Genomic DNA, 22,624 nt, shown 5'->3' on the forward strand with positions numbered 1-22,624 from the left:
TCCCACTTCCCCACATATTCTGGACTGTTTAACTGGAGGGTTGAAGATGACTTACTGGCACCTGGACAAAGAGGATATGCATAGTCTACATCCCTGAAGTCCTTGTGTGTTTTCTGTTTATATTTTGTTTTTCTTTTGGAGGTACTATGCTTTGAACTATTGGATTCTGGGTGTCTAGGCTAGAGGGAAGGCCTCCAACTCTTTGTATGTTATTTATTATTATTATTTTGTTGTTTAGGGTTGTGTGACTTGAAATCAGGGCCTTGGCACCGTCCCTGAGCTCTTTCAATCAAGGTTTGCACTCTACCACTTTGAGCCATAGCTCCACTTTGATTTCTGAGTGGTTACTTGGAGATAAGATTCTCATGGGTACTTTCTGCTTGTATTGGCTTTGAACAGTGATCCTCAAATCTCAGCCTCCTGAGTAGCTAGAATTACTGTGAGCCACTGGTGCCCTGCTTATACATTATTCTCATACAGTCCACCTCTGACCCGAGGCTCACTCCTCTCCATACCTGAGTGTCACCTTCAGCTAGGCTGGATCATTATTCTGAACCAGGCCTGCATCCATTGTATGTTATTTTCATGCCAGGCACCACCATCCCCAGGCTCACTGCTCCCCAGTCCTGAGGGTCACCTTTAGATCTCCTGTGCCCTGGCAAGTCAACTAGCCCCTCCTGTTGCTTTTTGCTCTTGCACACTTTGTGGGGTGCTGAGCTGCTCATTCTGAGGAAACCCTGCTCAGACTCAGCCTTCACTTCCCTAAATTTCCCTGGCTCAGTGCCGGTCTTCCCTCTCAACTGCTTACAACAACTGCACAGGCATTGCAGTGTCATTTCACCTATAGAACACAATCCAGCCACTTTGTGATTCCACAGAATTCTGTGTCACCTCATTTTCGCTCACCTCCTGTATTGTATTTTAAATCCATCCTCCTCACTCTCCAGACACAGTGGAAGCCAGGCATAGGTCTGACAAGATTCAACCACTTCCCTGTCATCCAGCAGTCATCTCGGCTCTGGGGCTTTCCCTGCCCTCAGAGCCTTTCACAAGCGCCATTTCTTTGTACTTTCAAAGTCCCTTGATGGCCACAAAGCAGTCCCTGATCCTCTTAATTCCCTTTATTTTGGTTTCCACCCCATCTTGTCTGTGATGCAAAAGGCATGTCACTAGCTCCAGTCAGTGTCTACCCTGCCCTTACCAAGAGGCAAGAAGTGGACCTAGGTGGGATTTCCTTCAGTGTCAGGCAGCCCTGTTTATGACAGAGACAGGAGACTGAGTGAAGGCCCGGGTGGAGGTGGGGCATTTGACAGATAAGCCTCCCTGCCACACAGGAAGTGGGCCAGGAGCTCAGGGCCCCAGGGGGGATGGCAGCACAGTCAGTTGAGGGTGGGGGCGTTGAGTGTGCTTTTTATGTTCAATCCTACCTTGACAAAGCTTGATCCTATCTACATTTCCTCTCTAGGCAATTGTGGAAAAGGTAAAGAAGGAAGCCCCTGACTCTGCCTCCATGAACAAAACACACCCACCTGGCAGTGCACTAGATGATGCCACCTGCTGGCAAGGTACCCCCCCCCAACCTGCTCATAGGAGAGGGAAGTTCCACTCATTCCTCCTTGAGGCTCTGCTACATCTTTGTGTCTCTGCATATGCTGTTCCCTATCTCAGCATGCTTTTCCTTTCACTCTGTGCACAGAATCAGAAAGTCCTACTCATTTCTTCCCAAGGCCAAGTCTTTGAGGAAATCTTCCTTCTATTAGACCCTTTCATACTCTGCCACATATATTTCCTTTGCTTAGGCAGGATTACAAAAGAGGAGTGTACTAGCCAGTGGGGAAGGAGGAAGAAGGCACACTTAGGAAAGCTGCTACTCTGAGCAAGCTTGCCCATATGTGAGGAGTGCTTGTGGAGAAAGGCATAGAATGGTTGGGAAGTGTGAGGAGATTAGCTTGTATCAGGAAAGTGGGAGGGAAAGGGGGTGAGAGCAGACCTCTCAGGCTCCGTCCTCCACTACTTCCTCCTTATCCTCCTTCTCTTCTAGCCAGGAGCCCTGGGTCCCTGGTGAGCTGAGCTGTTCCCAAGAAGCATAGAATCTCCTCACTGTCTTCACTAATTCAGAACTGAAGGCACATGGCTTAAGTGAAGAGAGGGCCTTTTAGAAACCCTTGTAATGGGCCATTACCTGAGATACTAAGATCTCAGCAGGCTGAGGTCTAAGTATCACTCTTCAAATGAAGCCTTGACAGGAAAGTCCATGAAATGCTTATCTTCAATTAGCCACCAGAAAACCAGAAGTGGAGCTGTGGCTCAAAGTTGTAGAGTGCTATCCTTGAATAAAAGTTGCTCAGGGACAGTGACCAAGACCTTAGTTCAAGCTCCATGACTGACAAAACAACAACAACAGATAAATCAAGAAACAAAAACTGCATGGAAATATCAGTGCCTCTGGCCCACCCGCCTCCCAGACTAAGGATGCTACAGAATGGGCTACTGCTTGCCACATTAAGGTCGGTATATGAACACCTGATTTCAGTTTCTACAGTCCCAGGTGTCCTGCCATTTGGGCTACTCATAGGTGTGTGAAGCCAGGTGTCTTTACACATCTTTCTACCCTGATCACACAACTCAGATAGACAACTTGTCCACACCAGCACATTGCTCAGATCCAAGTTCAATCCACTACCCTGAGGCCGCACCTGCACGTCCCCAATGATGTCCTCCATGGTCACGTCATACTGGACTATGAAGTCAGCCATGATGCCTGAGCTGGAGGAAGCAGACTGTTGTTGCATTGTTGGGGAGAAGGTGACTCGAACACAGGTCTCTCCTCTCTCAATCCTGGTGGATGGGGGCGAGTCAGCCTCACCTGGAAGGTTGGGGAAGGTCACAGTGGGGTGGCCTGGAGGGCTCAGCCCACAGAAAAGCCACAGGTGAGGACAGCTAAAGGGACAACTGGTGCGGAGGGTGAGAAGGGGAACCCTCCCATCACCTGCAGTTCTCTCTGGTTTCTGGGCCCTTCCACCTGCTCCAGTTTCCTGCTCTGCCCCAAACCTTGCAGCCTGCTCCTGCTCTGCCCCCTGCCTCCCCTGCCTCACACACCAAGCTCTGCCCTCGGCCCCAGCCCTGGAAGTCTGTTCTCACTCACAACCTCTCCCTGCCCCACTATCCATCCAACCTGGCCACTCTCCACACCACTGGCAAGTAAGTCCTCAGGTCCATTAGGAGCCTGAGTCTCCTCCCAGAGAGGTAGTATGCTGGGTGTGAGGACAGGGGCAGGCACACACACACACACACACACACACACACACACACACACACACATCCAAGCCTGGGTCTCTCCCATCCCCCTCCTGACTGTGGGAAGCAGCAGTGCAGCAAGGTTTCCCTCTGGGATGGGGTTGCATGTGTTTTCCTCCCCTCTGCCTCTCACTCCCAGCATCACATGTGGAATGAGCCTTTTAGTGGCTCATGAAATCACTGGTGACTTGCTGGTTCCGGAAGTTTGCTGAGCTGGCCACAAGAGCAACTGCTCTGGAATTTGAGTCCATGACAAGCGTCCATTTAGACATGTCTCTCTCTGGGCCTCCCTCCCTCCCTCCACCCAGAAAATGGAGACTTGGGAATTCTGCTCCCCCTCCTTCCTGCTACAGCTGTCAGGAAGCTTAGGGGCAAAGGGAGCCCCATACTCCTGAGCGCCTGCTGACATACATTCCCTGGGCTTCCTTCCTTCCAGAAGTCTTTGTTTTGTTTGATCCCCTCAGGATTGCTTCTCTCCTCTCTTTCAACCTTTAAGGAGAAGGGGGAGGGAGCTGCCATTTTTAGCTTAGGGCTTAAGAGCAGAGGCTGCAGCACTCACATGGCCTGTGGGCCCAGGTCCCTGCTGCTGCCCTGAGGCCCTGGACCGGCCATCCCTCCCTCCCACCCCCAGCCTCCCTGTCCATAGCCTAGCACTGACCATGTCTCCTGCTTCCCAGGCAGTCCATGTGGGCATGAAGCTCCAGCAGGCCCATGGATGGCCCATGTGCGAATCTGTGCATCTTGTGAGTGCCAAATAGCACTCGCTCTGAAGGCCAGCATGCAGTATCCACTGCTCTGCACCATAAATTTGGGGCGCATTGTTATCTAGTTCTCCTCCTGGTCCTGGGCCACAGGTGACATCTCTTGCACCCAACTCCCTCTTATGGATGGGAAAGGAGAGACAGAGCAATGGGCTGACTTGCTGTGATGGCCCCACTTTAGCAGGGATGGGAACTGGTCTGTGTGTCTGTCTCTCTGCACTGTGTGTTCCCCACTGCCTGTCTGGTCAGCAGGGTCAAATTAGCCAGGGCGCCCAGTGTTGCAGAGCTTCGGGAGGGTGGCCATGGGGGCTGGCACACCCCTGTGCTGTCCCTCAGCTCTCATGGGAGCTGTGTTTGGTGCTGAGGTCTGGGGGCTGGCTGGGCCTCAGGTTCACCTGCGCTGGTTCAGGACCGGCACTGCTGGGCTCCTCCCCGCCCTCTGACCCCAGCTGTAAGCCTGGCAGCCAGGATGGCTCTGTGCCCACAGGGCCTGCAGTGGCCTCTCCAGAGCAGCCTGCATTCCCTGCCTGCCCATCTTCCTTCAGCCCTCCATGGGGGTTCCAGGGCAAAGCAGGCTTCTGCCAGCCTGGCTGCTGCCACCCTCACATTTTTATTTATTTATTTATTCATTCCTTTATTTATTTATTTTGGGTCCGGTCGTGGGGCCTGAACTCTGGGCCTGGGCGCTGTCCCTCAGCTCTCCAGCTCAAGGCTAGCGCTCTACCACTTGAGTCACAGCGCCACTTCTGTCTTTTTTCTTTTTGCTTATGTGGTGCTGAGGAATTGAACCCAGGGCCTCAGGCATGCAAGGCAAGCGCTCTGCCACTGAGCCACCTTCCCAGCCCCCCCTTACATTTTTAAATTCAAGAGTTCATTGTATTAAAATAACAGCCCTTTTCCTAATCTGACTCCTCTTAATGATGGATATATCAAGCCTTGGTTGGTTTATAACGTGCCAAGTTCATACTGGTGCCAATGACTGGCCAGATGTTAGACCCCAAATATCTTCTACTTCTCGCATGCTCTCCTCTCTCTGAGTTGGGAAGGAAGTTGGCAAAGAATGTGAGTAGCCTTGTGGAAAGGGCAAAGTTCCTATTCAGGGATAGCCAGTAAGGTGGTTGACCACTCTGCCCACATACTTGCATGGTCATTGGTGCGCAGCCGGCTCGTCCTCAGTGGTGGCACATGCACATAAGCGATCCCTGTTCTTTCTGACACTGTGACCTCTACACTCAGCCTTGTCACCAATTGACCAGGCCTCAGGCTCACCACCAACTGGTACCGGCCTTGCTGTCGCTGGAGCAATTCCTCATAGGATAGGGCAAATATCACTTCTGTGTTGGCTGCCAGACTAGTAGAGATTCGGAATTTCTCTGATTCCCGGTCCCTGGAATAAGAGTGAGAAGAGCATTGGATTTCCTGAGAAGTAGAAGAGCTGTTAGGAGATGTTTTTGCTTCAAACCAGAAGACCAGGCCAAGCTTCTGTTTCAACCAAATGCCTGACCCTACAGTCAAGTGTTGTAGACATTCACCCCTAACCTGTTTTCCTCATTCATTTCCCCTACTGAGAAATTCTCTCAAAGGTTGCTCCTTCTCAAGGAAACTGTGAAAATCTGGAGCTAGAACAGAAGAACTAGGGGCTAATGCTTCAGTTTGTGAAAGGAGTTGTTTTTTTTTTAACACAATGCCCTTACCCTTCAAACAACTCTGTGCACCCACTCTTGCCCCATGTGATAGACTGAAGCTTGTTTATGTGGCAGTAACTCAGTTTGCAATAGCCAAATCTGAAGTTTTCCTGCAGGTCCAAACTCTCTTGGAAGTTGAGAGGAAACATTGAAAGAAGACAAGCCACTTTTGACAAGTGAATAGAACTTAGGTAGGAAACAAGACTCAATTTAGAATAAAAAAAAAATCTCACTTGCACATAACCTTTCCAGGAGGTGCCAATACTTAAACAAGCCACATTAGGCTAATCAACATAAAAATGGAAATGGGGACATTAATTCCCATGTATTGAACACTTACTGGTTGCACACTTTGATATTCACAAACTCACATGATCACATGTAAGCCTATAAAGGCAACTTTATTGTCTCCCCACCAACACTTTATAAAAGTAGACATTGAGACCCAGAGAGAACATGTATCTCCCCTGGACACTCAGATAAGATGACTTGGTCATATTTCAGATTGATGGAACCTTACCTAATGCCTACATGAGCAGCCGTCTTTCTTTGCTTATGAGCTTCCTCATAAATTTTCTTGGCCTGGTGCTTCTCTTTGATTTCTGCAACATAGACTTTATTGTTGATGGTCCTGATGGAGCAGAAAAGAAAAGGGACAGTAGAGACAGAAAGGGATAAAAAAGATGTTCAGAGAGATAGAAAAAAATATATACAAAGGAAGAGAAGAGGTAGAATAGGGATTAGAAGAGAGAAATAAAAAATATAGCAGGAGAAGAGAAGGGGGGAGATAAAATAGGGTGCAGTTGTTATTATGATATCCATTTGTCATATGGGGAAATGGAGCCCACCTAACATCTGGTGGATCTGGCACTAGAGCTTTGTGTTTTTTGTTTGTTGTTGTTGGTCATGGGGCTTGAACTCTGGGCCTGAGAGCCCTGTCCCTCAGCTCTTCAGCTCAAGGTGAGTGTGCTACTGCTTGAGACACAGTGCCACTTCTGGTTTTCTAGTGGTTTATTGGAGATAAGAGTCTCATGGAGTTTCCTGCCTGGGCTGGCTTTGAACCATGATCCTCAGATCTCAGCCTCCTGAGTAGCTAGGATTACAGGCATGAGCCACCAGTGCCCAGCTAGCTTTGTGTTTTTCAAAGTGTTGAATGGATCCTGCCATTTAGTACACAAAACCTTGTTCTTTTTTCTTTTTAAATTATTTTTTCTTTTTCTTTTTTGCTGGTCCTAGGGCTTGAACTCTGGGCCTGGGCACTTTTCCTGAATTTTTGTGCTCAAAGCTAGTGCTCTACTACTTGAGACACAACTTCTCTTCCAGCTTTTTTAGTAGTTAATTGGAGATAAAAGTCTCATGAACCTTTCTGCCCTGCTGGCTTTGAGCTGTGATTCTCAGATCTCAATCTCCATAGGAGGTAGGATTACAGGTATGAGATATCAGCACCTGGCACTTTAAAAAAATTTAGGTCAGAGACCAGGACTTGAACTTGGTATATGATGCTTTTGCACATTAGCTAGTGCTTTACCAACAGAGCCATAGTTGTTATACCATTTATTTAAAATTACAAAACATTGGGATGAACATGATAGTGCAGAACTGTAATGCCAGCATTCAGAGACTGAGGCAGGAAGTTCAAAGTCAGTCTGGTCTGCATAGTGAGACTCTGTGCTAAAAAATATATATTGTTGCTTAGGATAAAACTAAATTATTCTTTTAAAATATATATATATATATTATTGTAAAGATACTATACAGTTACAGTTACATAAGTAAGGGAATGAATACATTTCCTATCGAGCATTGTTACCCCCTCCTTTGTTTTTCTACTACCATCTCTTCCTTCCCCACTTCCCCAACTCCTCCCTCCTCCCTGAAGTTGTAAAGTTCAAAACTAACTTATTCTTGAAGAAGTATGTCAGTTTGGATGGTACATACCTATAATCCCAGCTACTTAGGAGGCATAGATAGGAGGCAGCAATGTGAGACCATAAGATTCAAAGACCGAAAGAATCAATACATAAAAGGGCTGTAACTGTGGCTTGAGTGGTAGAGTACCTGCCTGGAAAACTGAGGCCCTTGAGTTCAAACCCCAGGATGGCTAAGTGCATCTATTTAAGTAAATCATATTAAGGGAAGGAATATGATGGTAAAAGTTGTGGCAATGGTGTGTAAATTATTACAGCCCTCTGGACCTCACTTGGGAGGGAGCCTTGTTCTCAGGGAGCTCCAAGATACATGTGACAAAAAGCTTTATCTCCAGTTTCCCAGTTTGTTTAAGGAAGATGATTAGTTGTGAAACAAATTTATAGCCAGGCTCAGTGGCTCATGCCTCTAATCCTAGTTACTCAGGAGGCTGGGATCTGAGGATCCCAGTTCAAAGCAAGCTTAGGCAAAAAAATCTATGAGACTCTTATTTCCAATTAACCAACAAAAACACAGATGTAGAAATGTGGCTTAATGGTGGAGATACAGCCTTGAGCAAAAGGCCAAGTGAGGGTACAAGGCCCAGCATGCATACACAGACACAGACACAGACACAGACACAGACACAGACACAGACACAGACACACACACACACACACACACACACACACATTTACAGAAGGGGTAAAATACTTTTGCCCAAACCTTCAGGAAAGGGTCTTAAAGGACATGGTTTTGGATTTGAGCCTGAATGAATAGGAGGATTTGGGTAAGTAATCCTCACTAGTCATGCCATCTTAGGCTCCTTTGTTAGCTACTTCTCTTCCTGATTCTAACACTGGAACACTCTAGATCTCGGTTCTTGACCTCTTTCCCTTTCCTTTTCATCCCCCCTCCCCTCCCCTCCTCTGTTTTTTCTACATTCACTCCTTAGGTGATGTCATCAAGTCCCATGGCCTTAAATACTATTTATACACAGCTGACTCCCAATGTATCTCTAGGATAGATCTGTCCCCTGAACTCCAAAGTCATATATCCAATTGCTTCCTTGACATCTCCAGTAGAATGTTCCATTGGCATCTCAAGCTTAATATATCCCAAACTTTGCTTCTGTTGTCTCCTCTTCCCAAATCTGCTCTTCTCTTTGCTCTTCCTTATCTCAGGAAATAGTTGCTGGGCTAAAATCTTAAAGTCATGCTTAACTCCCTTCTTCCTCTCACACTCCACATCCAATCCATCAGGGATTGGCTCTATCTTTAGACTACAGTTACAATCTTTCCACTTCTCACCATTCCCACAATAACAACCAACATTTCTTTCCTGGTAAATGCAGTAATATACTAGCTGGTTTCCCTCTTTTTTAATTTTATTTTTTATTTTTTTTATTGTGAAAATACCATACAGAGCGGTTACAATTACATGGGCAAGATAATGAGTACATTTCTTATCAAGCATTGTAGCCTCCTCCTTTCCCATCCCTTCCCATCCCCCCACCCTGTGCCAAAGTTGTAAAGTTCGTTTTTCGACATAACATCTTGTATGTCTCATTGTTGCAATGGGTCCACTTGTATTCCTATTTAAACAATTTGTTTTTTCCCTTCCCCTCCCCAAATTATACCAACATCAAATACAGTGAAAACAGGGTTTATACCGTCGGGGAGGGACATACAAAGCAACAAAGAAATCATCTTTATAAATATGTTAGAAACAATCGCAAGAAAGAAAAAACATGGAACCAACCCAGATGCCCCTCAGTAGATGAATGGATAAAGAAAATGTGGTATATATACACAATGGAATTCTATGCCTCCATCAGAAAGAATGACATTGCCCCATTTGTTAGGAAATGGAAAGACTTGAAAAAATTATATTAAGTGAAGTAAGCCAGGCCCAAAGAAACATAGGTCCCATGGTTTCCCTTATTTTCAATAACTAGTATATGTCTGAATCAAGCTGGCCTCCCTCTTTAAACCCTTGCTCCTAATAGTTTACTCTTCTCGAAGCAGTAGAAAGACCTTGTTACCTTTAAAGCAGACCATGTATATCCTCTGCTCAAAATTCTATGACTTCCATCTCAACTCAGAGTGTAAGTCAAACCCCTCACCAGGCCCACTGTAAACTTTGCTGATAGTTCAGTTTTTAATCCCATCGCTCCCTACTAGTCAATCTTGCTCTAGCCAACTGGCCTCCTTGCTACTTCCCTCTTTCTCTCCTTCCCTCCCTTCCTTTCTTTCTTATTCTGGGGATTGAACCCAGATCTTCATGCATACTAAGTAAATACTATAGCATTGAAATACATCCTAGCTCTATTTTATCTATTAATGTTTTTCTTTTTTGTTGCTAGTATTGAGGCTTAAACTCAGGGCCTATGCACTGTCTCTTAGCTTTTTTACTAAAGGCTGGCAATCTACTACTTGAGCCATTGCTTCACTTCTGGCTTCTTTGGTGGTTGATTAAAGATAAGAGTTTACTTCCTAGGCTGGTTTCTAACCCTAATCCTCAATGTCCTGAGTAGCTAGGATTGCAGGTATGAGCCATGAGCACTTGGTCCTTTTTTTCTGGTTTTAAAAATGTACAGTACATAATGATTATTTGGAGTCACAATACTTGCAATAATTCCCCAGAGCTTATGCCTCCTGGCTAACTGCACCTTAGTATCCATCAATAAACCTTTCCCCATGTCTACTTAACCCCGTAGTCAGAACTACCATGAGATGTTGTATGAGATCAATTTTTTTTGGATTGCACATAAGAATGAAATAATGAGGTAATTGTTCTGTACCTGGCTTACTTCACTTAACATAATGTCCTCCAGTTCTATTCAAGTTGTCACAAGTGGCTGGATAGAATTTGATTTCTTTATATGTTTATTATTAGTGAATACACATTTAGGTTGTTTCCATTGCTTGGCCTTTGTGATTAGTGCTATTATTGCTATTTCTTTTCTTTCTTTCTTTCTTTCTTTCTTTCTTTCTTTCTTTCTTTCTTTCTTTCTTTCTTTCTTTCTTTCTTTCTTTCTTTCTTTCTTTCTTTCTTTCTTTTTTTGGGCCTGAACTCTGGGCCTGGGCTCTGTCCCTCAGCTCTTCAGCTCAAGGCTAGCGCTCTACCACTTGACACACAGCGTCACTTCCGGCTTTTTTCTTTTGCTTATGTGTTGCTGAGGAATCGAACCCAGGGCCTCATGCATGCAAGGCAAGCGCTCTACCACTGAGCCACCTTCCCAGCCCCTCCTTGCTATTTCTTGAATGTGTTTAGTACATTTGTGTCTCAGAGCCTTTGCAACTACTATTCCTTCCTCCAGATCTTTGCAAGTGTTCACACCCTCTTTCTTCAGATCTGTTTAAACGTTGCTTCCTCAGAGAGATATCTTTGATTACTCTAAAATAACATCTTCCCCTCTCTTGCTATACTCTCCATTTTTGGGTAGCATTTCTTATTAACAAACTGACATATTTATTTGTTTTATGTCTTGCTTTCTCTAAAAGACTGAACATCTTGAAGGCAAAGTTTTTTTTTCTTTTTTTTCTTTGTTGGTTGTAGGGCTTGAACTTTGTCAGTTGTGGGGCCTGGGTGGTGTACCTGAACTCTTTTGCTCAAGGCTAGTGCTCTACCACTTTGAGCCACAGCATCACTTCCTGTTTTCTGGTGGTTAATTGGAGAGAAGAGTCTCACTGACTTTCCTGCCTGGGCTAGCTTTGAACCACAATCCTCACATCTCTGCCTCATGGTAGCTAGGATTATAGGCATGAGCTACCAGCACTGGGCATTGTTGTGGGTTTTTTAATTAAAAATTATCCTTAAGTAGTTGTACAAAGGAGATTTTGTCTGTTTTATTTGTTTCTGTATCCTTAGTGCCTGGAATAGAGTCTGGCCCACAGGAAGCACTCAGTCATTATTTGCCAAGTGGGCATCCCAACCAGCCAGAAAAACCCAGAGCAGTGGATGGCATGGGCAGGGAGAGAAGGGTAGAGAATCAAGGGCTTTGAACCCAGTACTCAGTAAGCTTATTAGGGCAGAAAGGACTTTTTGCCATGATGAATGGAGACTCATGAACAAGTCTCAAATGTAGAGGGGGTATCAGAGGTGGCCTCTGAGAAGTGAAAGAGTGATGTTCTAGAGAATATTAGCACAACTCTATAGGAGTCAAGTATAACTGTCTCCATTTAGCAAAACTGAGGCACAGATAAGCCTCTTCCTCCAGGAATACTGGGAGAAAGGATCCCTAGCTGGCAGAAGAGACCCCTCAAGCAGGGAGTATTTCAAGGCAGCTGAAACGAAGTTGCTATGGCTGGGCTAGTGCGGGGGTGGGCCGAGCTGGCAGGACCCCAAGGTCTCCTGGGGGTTGGGGGGGGCCGGGTGGAGCTGCTCTGGCAGCAGCACACTGGGGCCTCTGTGTGTGCTGTCTCTAGCCAGCATACTTTCCACAGATTCTGCCCAAGAACATTTCCTCCAGCCTGCTTTGCTTAATTAAAATAAATTCTTTTGGTGTTTCTTTTTTGTTTGTTTGTTTTCTATTGAAACAAAAAAATCCAAATTCTGCCTGACTACTTGACCCTTACCTCAAGTGACGGCCCTTACCTCAAGTGACTGCGAACCTCTCAGGTTAGCTTCCCTATTCCATCACATTCCTGGATTTTTGTTTGCTTGTTTGTTTGTGGTATGTGTGTGATTTGTTTCTGTTTTTGTCTTTGGTTTTCTTGGAATAATCTTGTTCCTTTCAAATCTTACTCCCATGGAAATCTTGCTACCAGGAAGCCCTCCATGACTACCCTCAATGCTTCTGTCTTGTATATCCTGACTTCACCCAATCACCTCCTCCTTTAAGGCAGGGCCAGAAGTTTCTAATTGGCACAATGTCAGCTCCAGGCTGTAGGCTGTTTATGGCACAAGGGCCTTCTTCCAATGCACAGGGGTGAAGGCAGTTGAGCAAGGGCAGAAATTCTCCCTAGGCTAGGCTAATTTGCTAGGTCTGAGAGTGGCTATTCCCAAACCTAGACAGTGCTTTCTAACTTACACTGAGGTGTCATATTAGCTAATGGGGCCCCTGCTAAGCTTTCCCTTCATCTCAACCAAGGTTGATCAAGTTATCTCCCAGGTCTGACAAGCTGAGAAAAGGCAGTCACTGTCTATTTGCTTGCTCCTCTCATAGTTCCAGGTTGTTTCTCTCTCCAGTGGTCTCTCAAATCTCCCCTCCTCCCCCACACTATCCTGTCCCAGCCTCCAGCATCCCTTAAACAGACTCTGTGGCTATTTCCTTATTTGGTCTCCTAGCTTCCTGGCTGGCCCTTTCAGCCCACCTACTTCACTACCATCACTCATTGCTCTAAACCTTGCCACGTGGCCTCGCTGTTGGCTACAGTTATTTCCAAAGGGAGTGTGCATCCCCCTGGGGGATTGGCTGGAGACCAATCAAGAAATTAGCACTCTGCAGAGATTTTCTTCATCCTTTAATCAATTATCCTCCTATGCTTCATAATATATCTAATCTGTTTGCCTTGTACTATATTTAATAGAACATAAGGTTTAATAAACACATATATTTGGGGAGTAATATCCAAGTATTCTCTTTAGGTTTGGAAGCTGTCCACAGCTTATTGGTTCCTTGCCTCTCAAATCTCATTTCTGACCACTCTCCTACCCTTTGTCCTTAAGACTTCAGTGACACAAATACACATACAATTCTCATGAGGGAATACCTTCAACTTGATTCTTTAGCCCTGCCTTCACATACGTAGTTGGTGGACATTTCCTTTTTCAAACCTCATTTTAGGAGTCTTTTATCCAAGGCTTTCTTTAACTGACTGGGGGAAGGGAACTGGCCACTGCCTCTTACTATTCCCATTCTTCTCTTTCCTCCTAGCATACTTTATTTAAACCACCTGCTTCCTTTTTTCATGGCTCCCTTATTAGACTGGACTTTAGGAGCAGAGAGTATGTGCAACTAACCTTCTTCTTTCACTCATACCTACCACAGTGTAATCATACATTCAGAAGCCTGTTTCCTTGATTTTTTAAAAAGCTAATAGTGTCAAGTACCTATTATGTGCCTGATACTAATTTTAGCATAGATTTTCACACATATTAACTCATTTAATCCTTGCAAGTGTGTTGAATTTTCTCCCCCATTTAATGGAAAATTGAGATTCAGAAGAGAAGGAATGTGTTCTGAGTCCCATAACTGGCAGAGCTGAGATTCAAATGCAAGAAGCTTGATCTCAGAGTATATCCTCTTAATCACTACGTGCTGCAGAAAGAACAAATAAAAGATTGCCCAAATGTAGGCACAAATGACTGAAGGGTAAATGAAGAGGTGAAGCAGACTTACATGGTGAAATTGGAGATAAAGGCAAGGCGAGGCAGATTCAGGTCAAAGATGGCTTCATGGGCCTCAGGATGTGGATTGAACAGGACAGAGGTGACCAAAGTATGAGCATAGCGAGACACCACAGTGGAACGTATGGAATAGCTTGTCATCAACAGCTGAGAGAAAAAAGACAGGAAGTGAGTTAGCTAGACTTGATTTCTGGCCCAGATGCATCTGTTCTTGAAGACCTAAGATTTCCAGACTGTTATCCAAGTATATGTGGAGAAACTGAGACCCAAAGAGGGAAAATGATACCTTCTGTTCATGTAGTGAAACTCCTTGATATTTCACTAAGACTCAAAGCAGAGGATGACTCAAAAGAGCTCTGGGCCAGGTCCTGGTGGCTCACGCCTATAATCTTAGTTATTCAGGAGGCTGAGACTTGGGGACTGAGACTCAAAGCCAGCCTGGGCAAGAAACTCAGTGAGACTCTTACCTCCAATTAACAACCAAAAAAGCCAGAAGTAGATGAATGGATCAAATGATAGAGTGCCAGCCTTGAGAAAAAAAAAAAGCTAAGGGACAGCATCCAGGCCCCTAGTGTAAGCACAGCACACACACACACACACACCAAACAAAAAGAATCCCCTCAAAATCCAGAATCTGCATTTTAAGAAGATGCTGTGAGATTTGTATACATATAAAATTGAAGAAGTATTTGTACAGAGGCCTGTGTTTATATGCGTGTGTGTGTGTGCACGCGCGCGCACACGCGTACCACTACTGGGGCTTGAACTCAGGACCTGGGCTCTTAGCTTTTTTTTGGTGCTGGTCCTGGGGCTTGAATTCAGGGCCTAGATGCTTATTGCTCAAGGATAGCGCTCCAGCATTTGAGCAATATCACTTCCAGCTTTTTACTGTGATTTTAACAAAATGGAGATAAAAGTCTCATGGAAAGCAAAAAAGTACTACAAAGTTTGCCAGGCACAGGTGGCTCACATCTGTAATCCTAGCTACTCAAGAAGCTGAGATCTGAGGATCACATTTTGAAGCCAGCCTGGGCAGGAAAGTCTGTGAACCATACGTGGCACTGTGGCTCAAAGTGATAGAACACAAGCCTTGAGCAAAATAGCTCAGGGACAGAGCCCAGGCCTCGAGTTCAAGCCCCATGATGACCAAAAAAAAAATTGTGTCATGGGCTTTCTTGCCTGGGCTGGCTTTGAGCCATGATCCTCAGATCTCAGCCTCTTGAATAGCTAGGATTACAGTTGTGAGCCATTGACACCCTGCCTCATTCTTTGCTTTTTTACTTAAGTCTGGTGCTCTACCACTTAAGCCACATCTCTACTTCTCTTTATTTTGTGGTTTAATTGGACATAAGAGTCTTACAGGCTTTTCTGCCCATGTTGGACTTGAACTTCAACCCTCAGATCTCAGCCTCCCGAGTACCTAGAAAAAATTCTGATTTAGCACATCTGGAGTGAATATTAAAATCTTAACTTTTGTTTTGTACTGTTACTGGGGCTTGAACTAAGGCCCTTCCACTCTTAACTTTTTCAGTCAAGGCTTGCACTCTACCACTTGAGCCACACCTCCAGTTCTGAGATCTTACTTTTCTAATAAGTTCCCAGAAGATGCTGATCCATGGATTTCATTTTAGAGCAGATATGACACTTTACCAGGCTTTAGAATGTAGCTGAATAGTTCCATTGATTGGGCTTTACTCTGTGCAAGGCACTCTTGATATATTCAGGTTTTTTTTCTTTTTTCAGGTCCCAGGCATAAAGAATTGATCATACTCAGTGCAATCATGCACTCCAAGCATGTAAAGCATCTGACATCATGATCATGAATTCACACAACAGCTCATGAACTAAATACTATCAATTGTTCACATTTTACAAATGTGTTACGTGAGCCTCAGAAACTGTGAGGTAACCCATCAAGTATATGATTTTCTTCCTCACCTTTTCTGAAGGTGTGTGTGTGTGTGTGTGTGTGTGTGTGTGTGTGTGTGTGTGTGTGTGCCAGTACTGAGTCTTGAATTCAGGGCCTGGGCACAGTCCCTGAGCTTTTTCCCTTGTGACTAGTGCTCTACCATTTGAGCCACAATTCCACTTCTGGTGTTTTATGTGTGTGCATGAGTGTGCACGTGTGTGTGTGTGTGTGTGTTAATTGGAGATAATAGTCCTATAAACTTTCCTGCCCAGGCTGGTTTTGAACCTTGATCCTCAGATGTCAGCCTCCTGAGTAGTTAGGATTTTAGACGTGAGGCACCAACACCTGGCACCTTTTCCAAAGTCCAGATCCATTTATATACCCACAAATCATGCATATCTAATTCGCTGTATATGCAGTAGTGAGAAATGGAAGCAATCTGGGATCAGATGTCTGTAGGTTCAAGTTCTAATTCTCATACTTCCTGTGTTTTAACCTCTGAGCTTTTAGTCCTTTCCAAAGAGGGCATAATAGGAACTGCGAAGGTGGCTCAGTGGTAGAGTGCTTGCCTTGCATGCCTGAGGCCCTGGGTTCGATTCCTCAGCACCACATAAGCAAAAAGAAAAAAGCTGGAAGTGGCGCTGTGGCTCAAGTGGTAGAGCACTAGCCTTGAGCTGAAGAGCTGAGGGACAGTGCCCAGGCCCAGAGTTCAGGCCCTACGACTGGACCCCACAAAAAAAAAAGAACCAAAGAGGGCATAATAATAGAGGCTGGCATATAAGGATCCTATGAGAACTGAAATAATAAATCTTAGACCCTTAGTGCAGGTTCTGACACTTGTTCAGCAAACAGTGTTTCTTTTCTCTAGCCCTTGCTTCTCAGCCTCGGATTGAAGAAGCACACTATGCCTTCCCATATTCCTCCCAAGGAACTCAGTTTCTCACATATCCCAGAGCTTTGTTCCCTTATCCCCAAACTGACCTTTGTGCTTGATGAGGAGGGATCAGGGGGTCCCTGGTATGTCAGTTCAAGGAGAAATGTCAGCAAAAAACTGACACAGATGAGGCACCTCCACTCAGACATGGTGCTACTTCTGGTCTGGGTCTGTTCACATCCAGAAGGTCTAAGGCTGATCTCCAAACCCTTGCTCTTTTAAACCTCCAGGTATCCCTTCTCTTGAGAGGGAGGGACCATCCTGAAGTGTGGAGCGGGCTGTGAATGTGGCATTGAGGCCCATACAAACCAGGATTGTCTAAGAGCTGGGGCTGGCATCTTGCCTGGAGAAGGGCCAGTTCCATGCCTCCCTTTTTCCCCTCATCCAGCTGTAAGATGAATGGAAACTAAACATACCAGAGTGCTGGGGCTGTCTGTTTGCTATGTTGGCTCAGGGTGGGGTTTTTCTTTCCTATAAACATCCACCAGAGCTTAGTAACTGGGGCCAAAAAAAGGTCACTCAGCTCTGATCATCTTAAAAAGGTAGCAGAGATGAAAGAGAGGTTGGAGAGACAAGCCTATGATCTTAGTTCTTTCTGGTATTGACTTTTGTCTTAAGCTGGGAGAGACTAGCTCAGGATCCCATAACATTTTAGGGGCACCACAGCCACAGAGTTATGATCTCTAGAGCAGTCAGAGACGAAGGCAGAATTAAGCAGAGACCAAAAAGAGAATGTAGTTTTCAATGCTGGTACTTACTGATTCTGTGATAGTAATCAAGTTGACTACACTCACTGTAACTTCAGTTTCCTTATCTATAAAATGCAAATAATAATAGCAATTCTTTTGTAAAATTGTGAAGATGAAAGGAGTTGGTGTAGGCTGGACACTGGTAGCTCACACTTAAGAGGCGAAGATCTGAGGATCATGGCACAAAGCCAACTGAGCAGAAAATTTCACGAGACTTTTATCTCCAATTAAGCAGCCAAAAGGTAGAAGTGGAGGTGTGGCTCAAATGTTAGAACACCAACCTTGAGCAAAAAATATCTAAGCTAGCATACAAGGCTCTGCATTCAAGTCCCAGGACCAACATACAAAAGCAAAATAAAAGGAGTTTGTATTTCTGGAATACTTGGCACATTGTATATATCTGGTAAATAGCTGCTAAGAGGAGAGCTGGACAGAACATGGCAACGATAATAGTATGGCAGCCAGCCATAGACAGCCTAACACACTGGAGGTGGAAGCAGGATGATGATGAGGTCTGTACCAGCCTGGGATACATAGATAGCTCTCTGTCTCTTTGGAGAGAAGAATGGAGATGACAGGTAGGAGTTTCGGGGATCAGGGAGATGCCGAGTTTCAGTACTCTGGGCTCAGTGCCTACAGGTCTTATGAAGAGGACTGAGGCGTGGGTCTGGGGAAAGAAAAGTACTTGGAAGTTCACAAAGGGGTCACTAGTGTGGTTAGAACCTTTGTCAATCTCTCTTTTTTTTTCACATAGAGCTTACACAGCTGTAGCACTTACCCAGGACAAAGCCTAGAGGACATTTTACAAAGTCCATCAGCTCCCCAGGCTCTTTCTCTTGAAGATGAATAGTTGCCCAAGGACTCTTAGGCAAATTAAGGAATCCTGCAGCTTGAAAGCAACAGACTAAAATAAACAAATAGAACAACAGACTGCAGAGCACTCTGGGAGTTTGAGAAACAAAAGAGAACTTCAGAAGGAGAAATGATAAATAATCTCAATGCTATTCAGGAAGATATGACAGCATAAAACAAGAACAAGATGCCTTAAAACAGGAACACTCAGAAAAAAGAAAGTTCTCAGAAATTGAAAAGAAGTTACTGAAATTTAAAACACAATCAACCGAAACACTAGGAAATAGCATTGAGGAAATCTCTCAGAACATAAGGCAAGAAAACCTAAGAAACAGAAAATGACGAGAGAAAATATGAGTTACAGATCAATCAAGCAGGTTTGACCTTTAAACAAAAAGAGTCCTAGACACCCCCCACACCAAATAAAGAAAACTTGAAAAAAACATATTGGAAGTGAATTTCCTACAGCTAAAGAAAGATTACCAGTGCCTGACTCCATATTCTTTTAAAACTCTAGTCAAGCCAGGCACCAGTAACTCATGCCTGTAATCCTAGCTACTCAGGAGGCTGAGATCGGAGGATTGCAGTTCAAAGCCAGCTCAGACAGGAAAGTTCTTGAGACTCTTATCTCCAATAAACCACCAGAAAACCAGAAGTGATGCTGTGGCTCAAGTGGTAGACACTCGCCTTGAGCTGAAGAGCTGAGGGACAGCGCCCAGGCCCAGATTTCAAGCCCCATGACCAAAAAAATAAAAACCAATTCTAGTCAAGGCTGGCACAGGTGGCCTACACCTGTAATCCTAGCTACTCAGGAGGCTGAGATCTGAGAATCATGGGAAGTACATCCGACTTTTATCTCCAATTGTCAGAAGTGGCTCAAGTGGTAGTGAATTAGCCTTGAACACAAAGATTTAAGGACAACACCCAGGTCTTATGTTCAAGCCTCACGACTGAAACAAAAAATAATAATAATAAACCCAAACTCAACAACAACAACAAAAATAAAATTCAAGTCAGATCTCTCCTTCGGTTTTGTGAGTGAACCTTACCTTGACTTACAAGACCCTAAGTGAGCATGGATAACTAGGATAACTTCATTATCTTTAATCTCATTTCTTATTCATTCCTTTCCTCCCCTTCCTCCTTCACTTCATCACGTATGGTCTTACTTTTCTTCAGATTGCCAGGAGTGGGGGAAAATGTCATGCATGATCCTCACTGGGAGCCTTTGCATGGAATGTTTTTCTGCTTGGAATGTTCTCTCCAGGTATCCAGGTATCCACTTGGCTAACTCTCTCAGCTCATCCAAGCTTTTGCTCATAGGCTACCTTTTCATTGAGTCATTCATTGACTAACCTATTTAAAACTTCCCTCCTCACTGACCTTTTCTGCTTACCTTTTACCTGGCTTTTTCTCCATAGCATCGAATCACTCATTTTTAATTTGTTATATGTTTTACTTATTTATCTGATTCTTGTTCTCTCTTTGTCTTGTTAGAATCAGCTCCATAGGGAGCCAAGTTTTCAATTTGTCTTCTTAACTGCCCTATCTTCAACTCTCAGAACGGTATTCAGCACATAGTGAATATTCAATGAATATTTGTTGAATGAGGGAATATAATAAAGGCATATGAATCAAGGGAAGAGAGAAAGCTATTAGAAACTCTGTGTGTACCATTACACAAGAAAGTTGTAGCTCAAATATAAAGCAAAATAAAATAGCATATGATTATAAGCAGCAGATGGAGCATTAGAGAGAGCATTTGACCTTGACTTTAGAAACACTCTTATTTTGAGAGGCCCAAAGATCTGTGACATTGGACTTGTAGAGAAGGAAATATATTCCTGGCTCACTAGTCAGCTGGATTTTGAAAAATATTTACATAGTCATGATAATGTAAATGCTGTTTATTGGTTCTCAGGTATTAGATTCAACTTGGAGAGACAAAGTAGGGAAGACTTGGTTGTGGCTGTAGAACAGAATGTAACTGTTAACAACTTGGATAATATAGAAGGAAAGATGAAACTGACAGTGTGGTAACTTGAAGAGGCAGAGAAAGGGTAATGACCCTAAAACCCTTGTTTTACAAAGTAAGTCATTGAAAGGATCAGAAAATGGATGCTATAGGAAATAGAAATCTGAGTGTCTTTCCATTTCCTTCCCTTTTTCCTTTCCTTTCCTTCCCTCTTCCTCTCCATCCTCTCCTCACCTTGCCTCCCATCCCCTTCCCTTTCTTTCCTTTTCTTCCTTCCCTTTCCTTTCCTTCTTTCTTTTCCTTTCTTTTTGTGCCAGTATGACACTTGAACTCAGAGCATCACACTCTCCCTTAGCTTTTTTGTTCAAGGTTGGTGTTCTACCACTTGAGCTACAACTCTACTTCCAGTTTTTGGTGGTTAATTTGAGATGAGTCTCATGACTTTTCTGCTCAGCCTTGCTTGGAACCTTGCTCCTCAAGCTTCTGAGTAGCTAAGATTACAGGAGTGAGCCACCAGCGCCTGGCTCTGAGTATATTTTTAAGTTGCAAAATAAACCAATAACAAATATATGTTGTTGTTGATCATTTCAGAGGAGTAGAGGGAAAAGTGAGGAAGCAGTGCTCATAAAACAAACCCTCATTGCTATCTTGGAGAGTCAATAGGGTATGGTTTAAATTTTATAAATGAAGAAACATTATAAGAGTCACTACTTCCCATTTCCTTTATGATTCTCTCTTCCATTTCTTCCTACTTTTACCCTGTTTTACTAAAATAAATCTTTGCTAAAACTAAAAAAATGAAACATTACACATATATTTCCTAGAATCATAAAAGCAGTCAATGATAGAAAATTCCTAAAAGATGGAAAAGGACTTTCATTTTATGCTTTTCTCTAATATTTGATTCGTTGCCTTCTACAATAATCAAATGTTTAAAACTTTGTGAAGCTTAACAACACTAAGTAGTTATATGAATATGTAGACTTTCATTTATAGATAAAAATCACACTATAATGTGCCTAATGTGTTTACAAAATGGGTTGGCATGTCACTTTGTTTTGTATTGGTATAAGAAAATACTTGAGGTTGATAGTTTATAAAGATAAGAGGTTTATTTTGCTCATGATTTTGGAGGCTAAAATCTAAGATAAGATGGCTCCATCTGTTCCACTTCTGATGAAGGCTTCTTGGGCTGCATCACAACATGGTGATTGGCATCATGGAAGAACATAATCAAAATGGAGAGAGCATATGCAGGGACATGAAGTAAGAGGAATGCATGGGTCAGGTTAACTCTAAAACCAACTCTTCCAGAAACTGAGCAGAGTCCCATGAGAACTACATTAATCCTTTCCAAGGGTGGTACCCCCCCCCCCGCCCCGTGACTTAATTGCCTTCCATTAGGCTCCATCTTTTCCATGAACCCTTTGGAGATACACACAATCTAAACCACAGCAGTTGAAAATAACCTTCTGGAACTTAGAACATCAGAGGAAGTCTAGTGGTTAAGGCTCTGGTATTTGGTATCACACTAACCTGTATTCAAGTCCTCCCTGCCATTCATTAGCTGCTTTAGGCAAGTTACCTTTGTCATCCCTAATCTTGCCCTGTATAAAATGAAGCTGGTGCTCATGCAATACAAACTGTAAGCCCTTCATAAGCAAGGACCACCTCTGTAGAGATGTTAATAAGTAGTTGCTCCTTATTTTCTATTGAATAGACTAATCCTACCTTACAAGCTTATATGGAAGCAGGTCTCACTGTACAAAGAGACAGAAAAAAGCAGTGTCAGCCCTGAAATGGGTACCAGGTTTTCTTACCTAAGGGAAACTGTGCCTTTTGTTTAATGAAATGTAGTCATTTGATTGTGGATGGCTAGCCCTTGAGGCTTGCAGTAACAAGTGAGTTAAATCGTCTTATATACAAGAGGGAATGATTTGGATTCCACCAATAGCTCAAGAGAAAGGACCTGGAAGCTTGGATATGAAAGAAGTAGAGCTGCCAGTATGTTAGAGGATAGAAAGGTTCTGGGTGTACAGCCCATGAGAAAAATAGTTTATATGCCTTTTTGAATGGTAGAAAGGCCGTGGAAATGTAAAAAATAAGTCTTGATGTCCAATTTAAAATCTGCTGAGCTGTTCAGCTTAGGAGACTGAAGAACTAACAAGGAAGTCTTAAAGGGGAATCTTTTTCTTGTGTAGAA

The 22,624-nt window shown here is 43.9% G+C and overlaps 1 protein-coding gene across 1 annotated transcript in view; it reads right to left on the reverse strand.

Annotated features, from left to right (window-relative positions):
• The window catches only part of Itih6 (inter-alpha-trypsin inhibitor heavy chain family, member 6), a 35,126-nt gene extending 18,132 nt beyond the window's left edge, over nt 1–16,994 (reverse strand). Inside the window, 5 exon segments of the mRNA XM_013035805.1 lie at nt 2,697–2,866; nt 5,198–5,445; nt 6,264–6,374; nt 13,995–14,149; nt 16,893–16,994. Of these exon segments, the coding sequence (XP_012891259.1) occupies nt 2,697–2,866; nt 5,198–5,445; nt 6,264–6,374; nt 13,995–14,149; nt 16,893–16,994 (786 nt within the window).
• Between the last annotated feature and the right edge of the window lie 5,630 nt (nt 16,995–22,624).

The sequence above is a fragment of the Dipodomys ordii genome, unplaced genomic scaffold (assembly GCF_000151885.1).
Source record: "Dipodomys ordii isolate 6190 unplaced genomic scaffold, Dord_2.0 Scaffold221, whole genome shotgun sequence".
NCBI lineage: Eukaryota > Metazoa > Chordata > Mammalia > Rodentia > Heteromyidae > Dipodomys > Dipodomys ordii.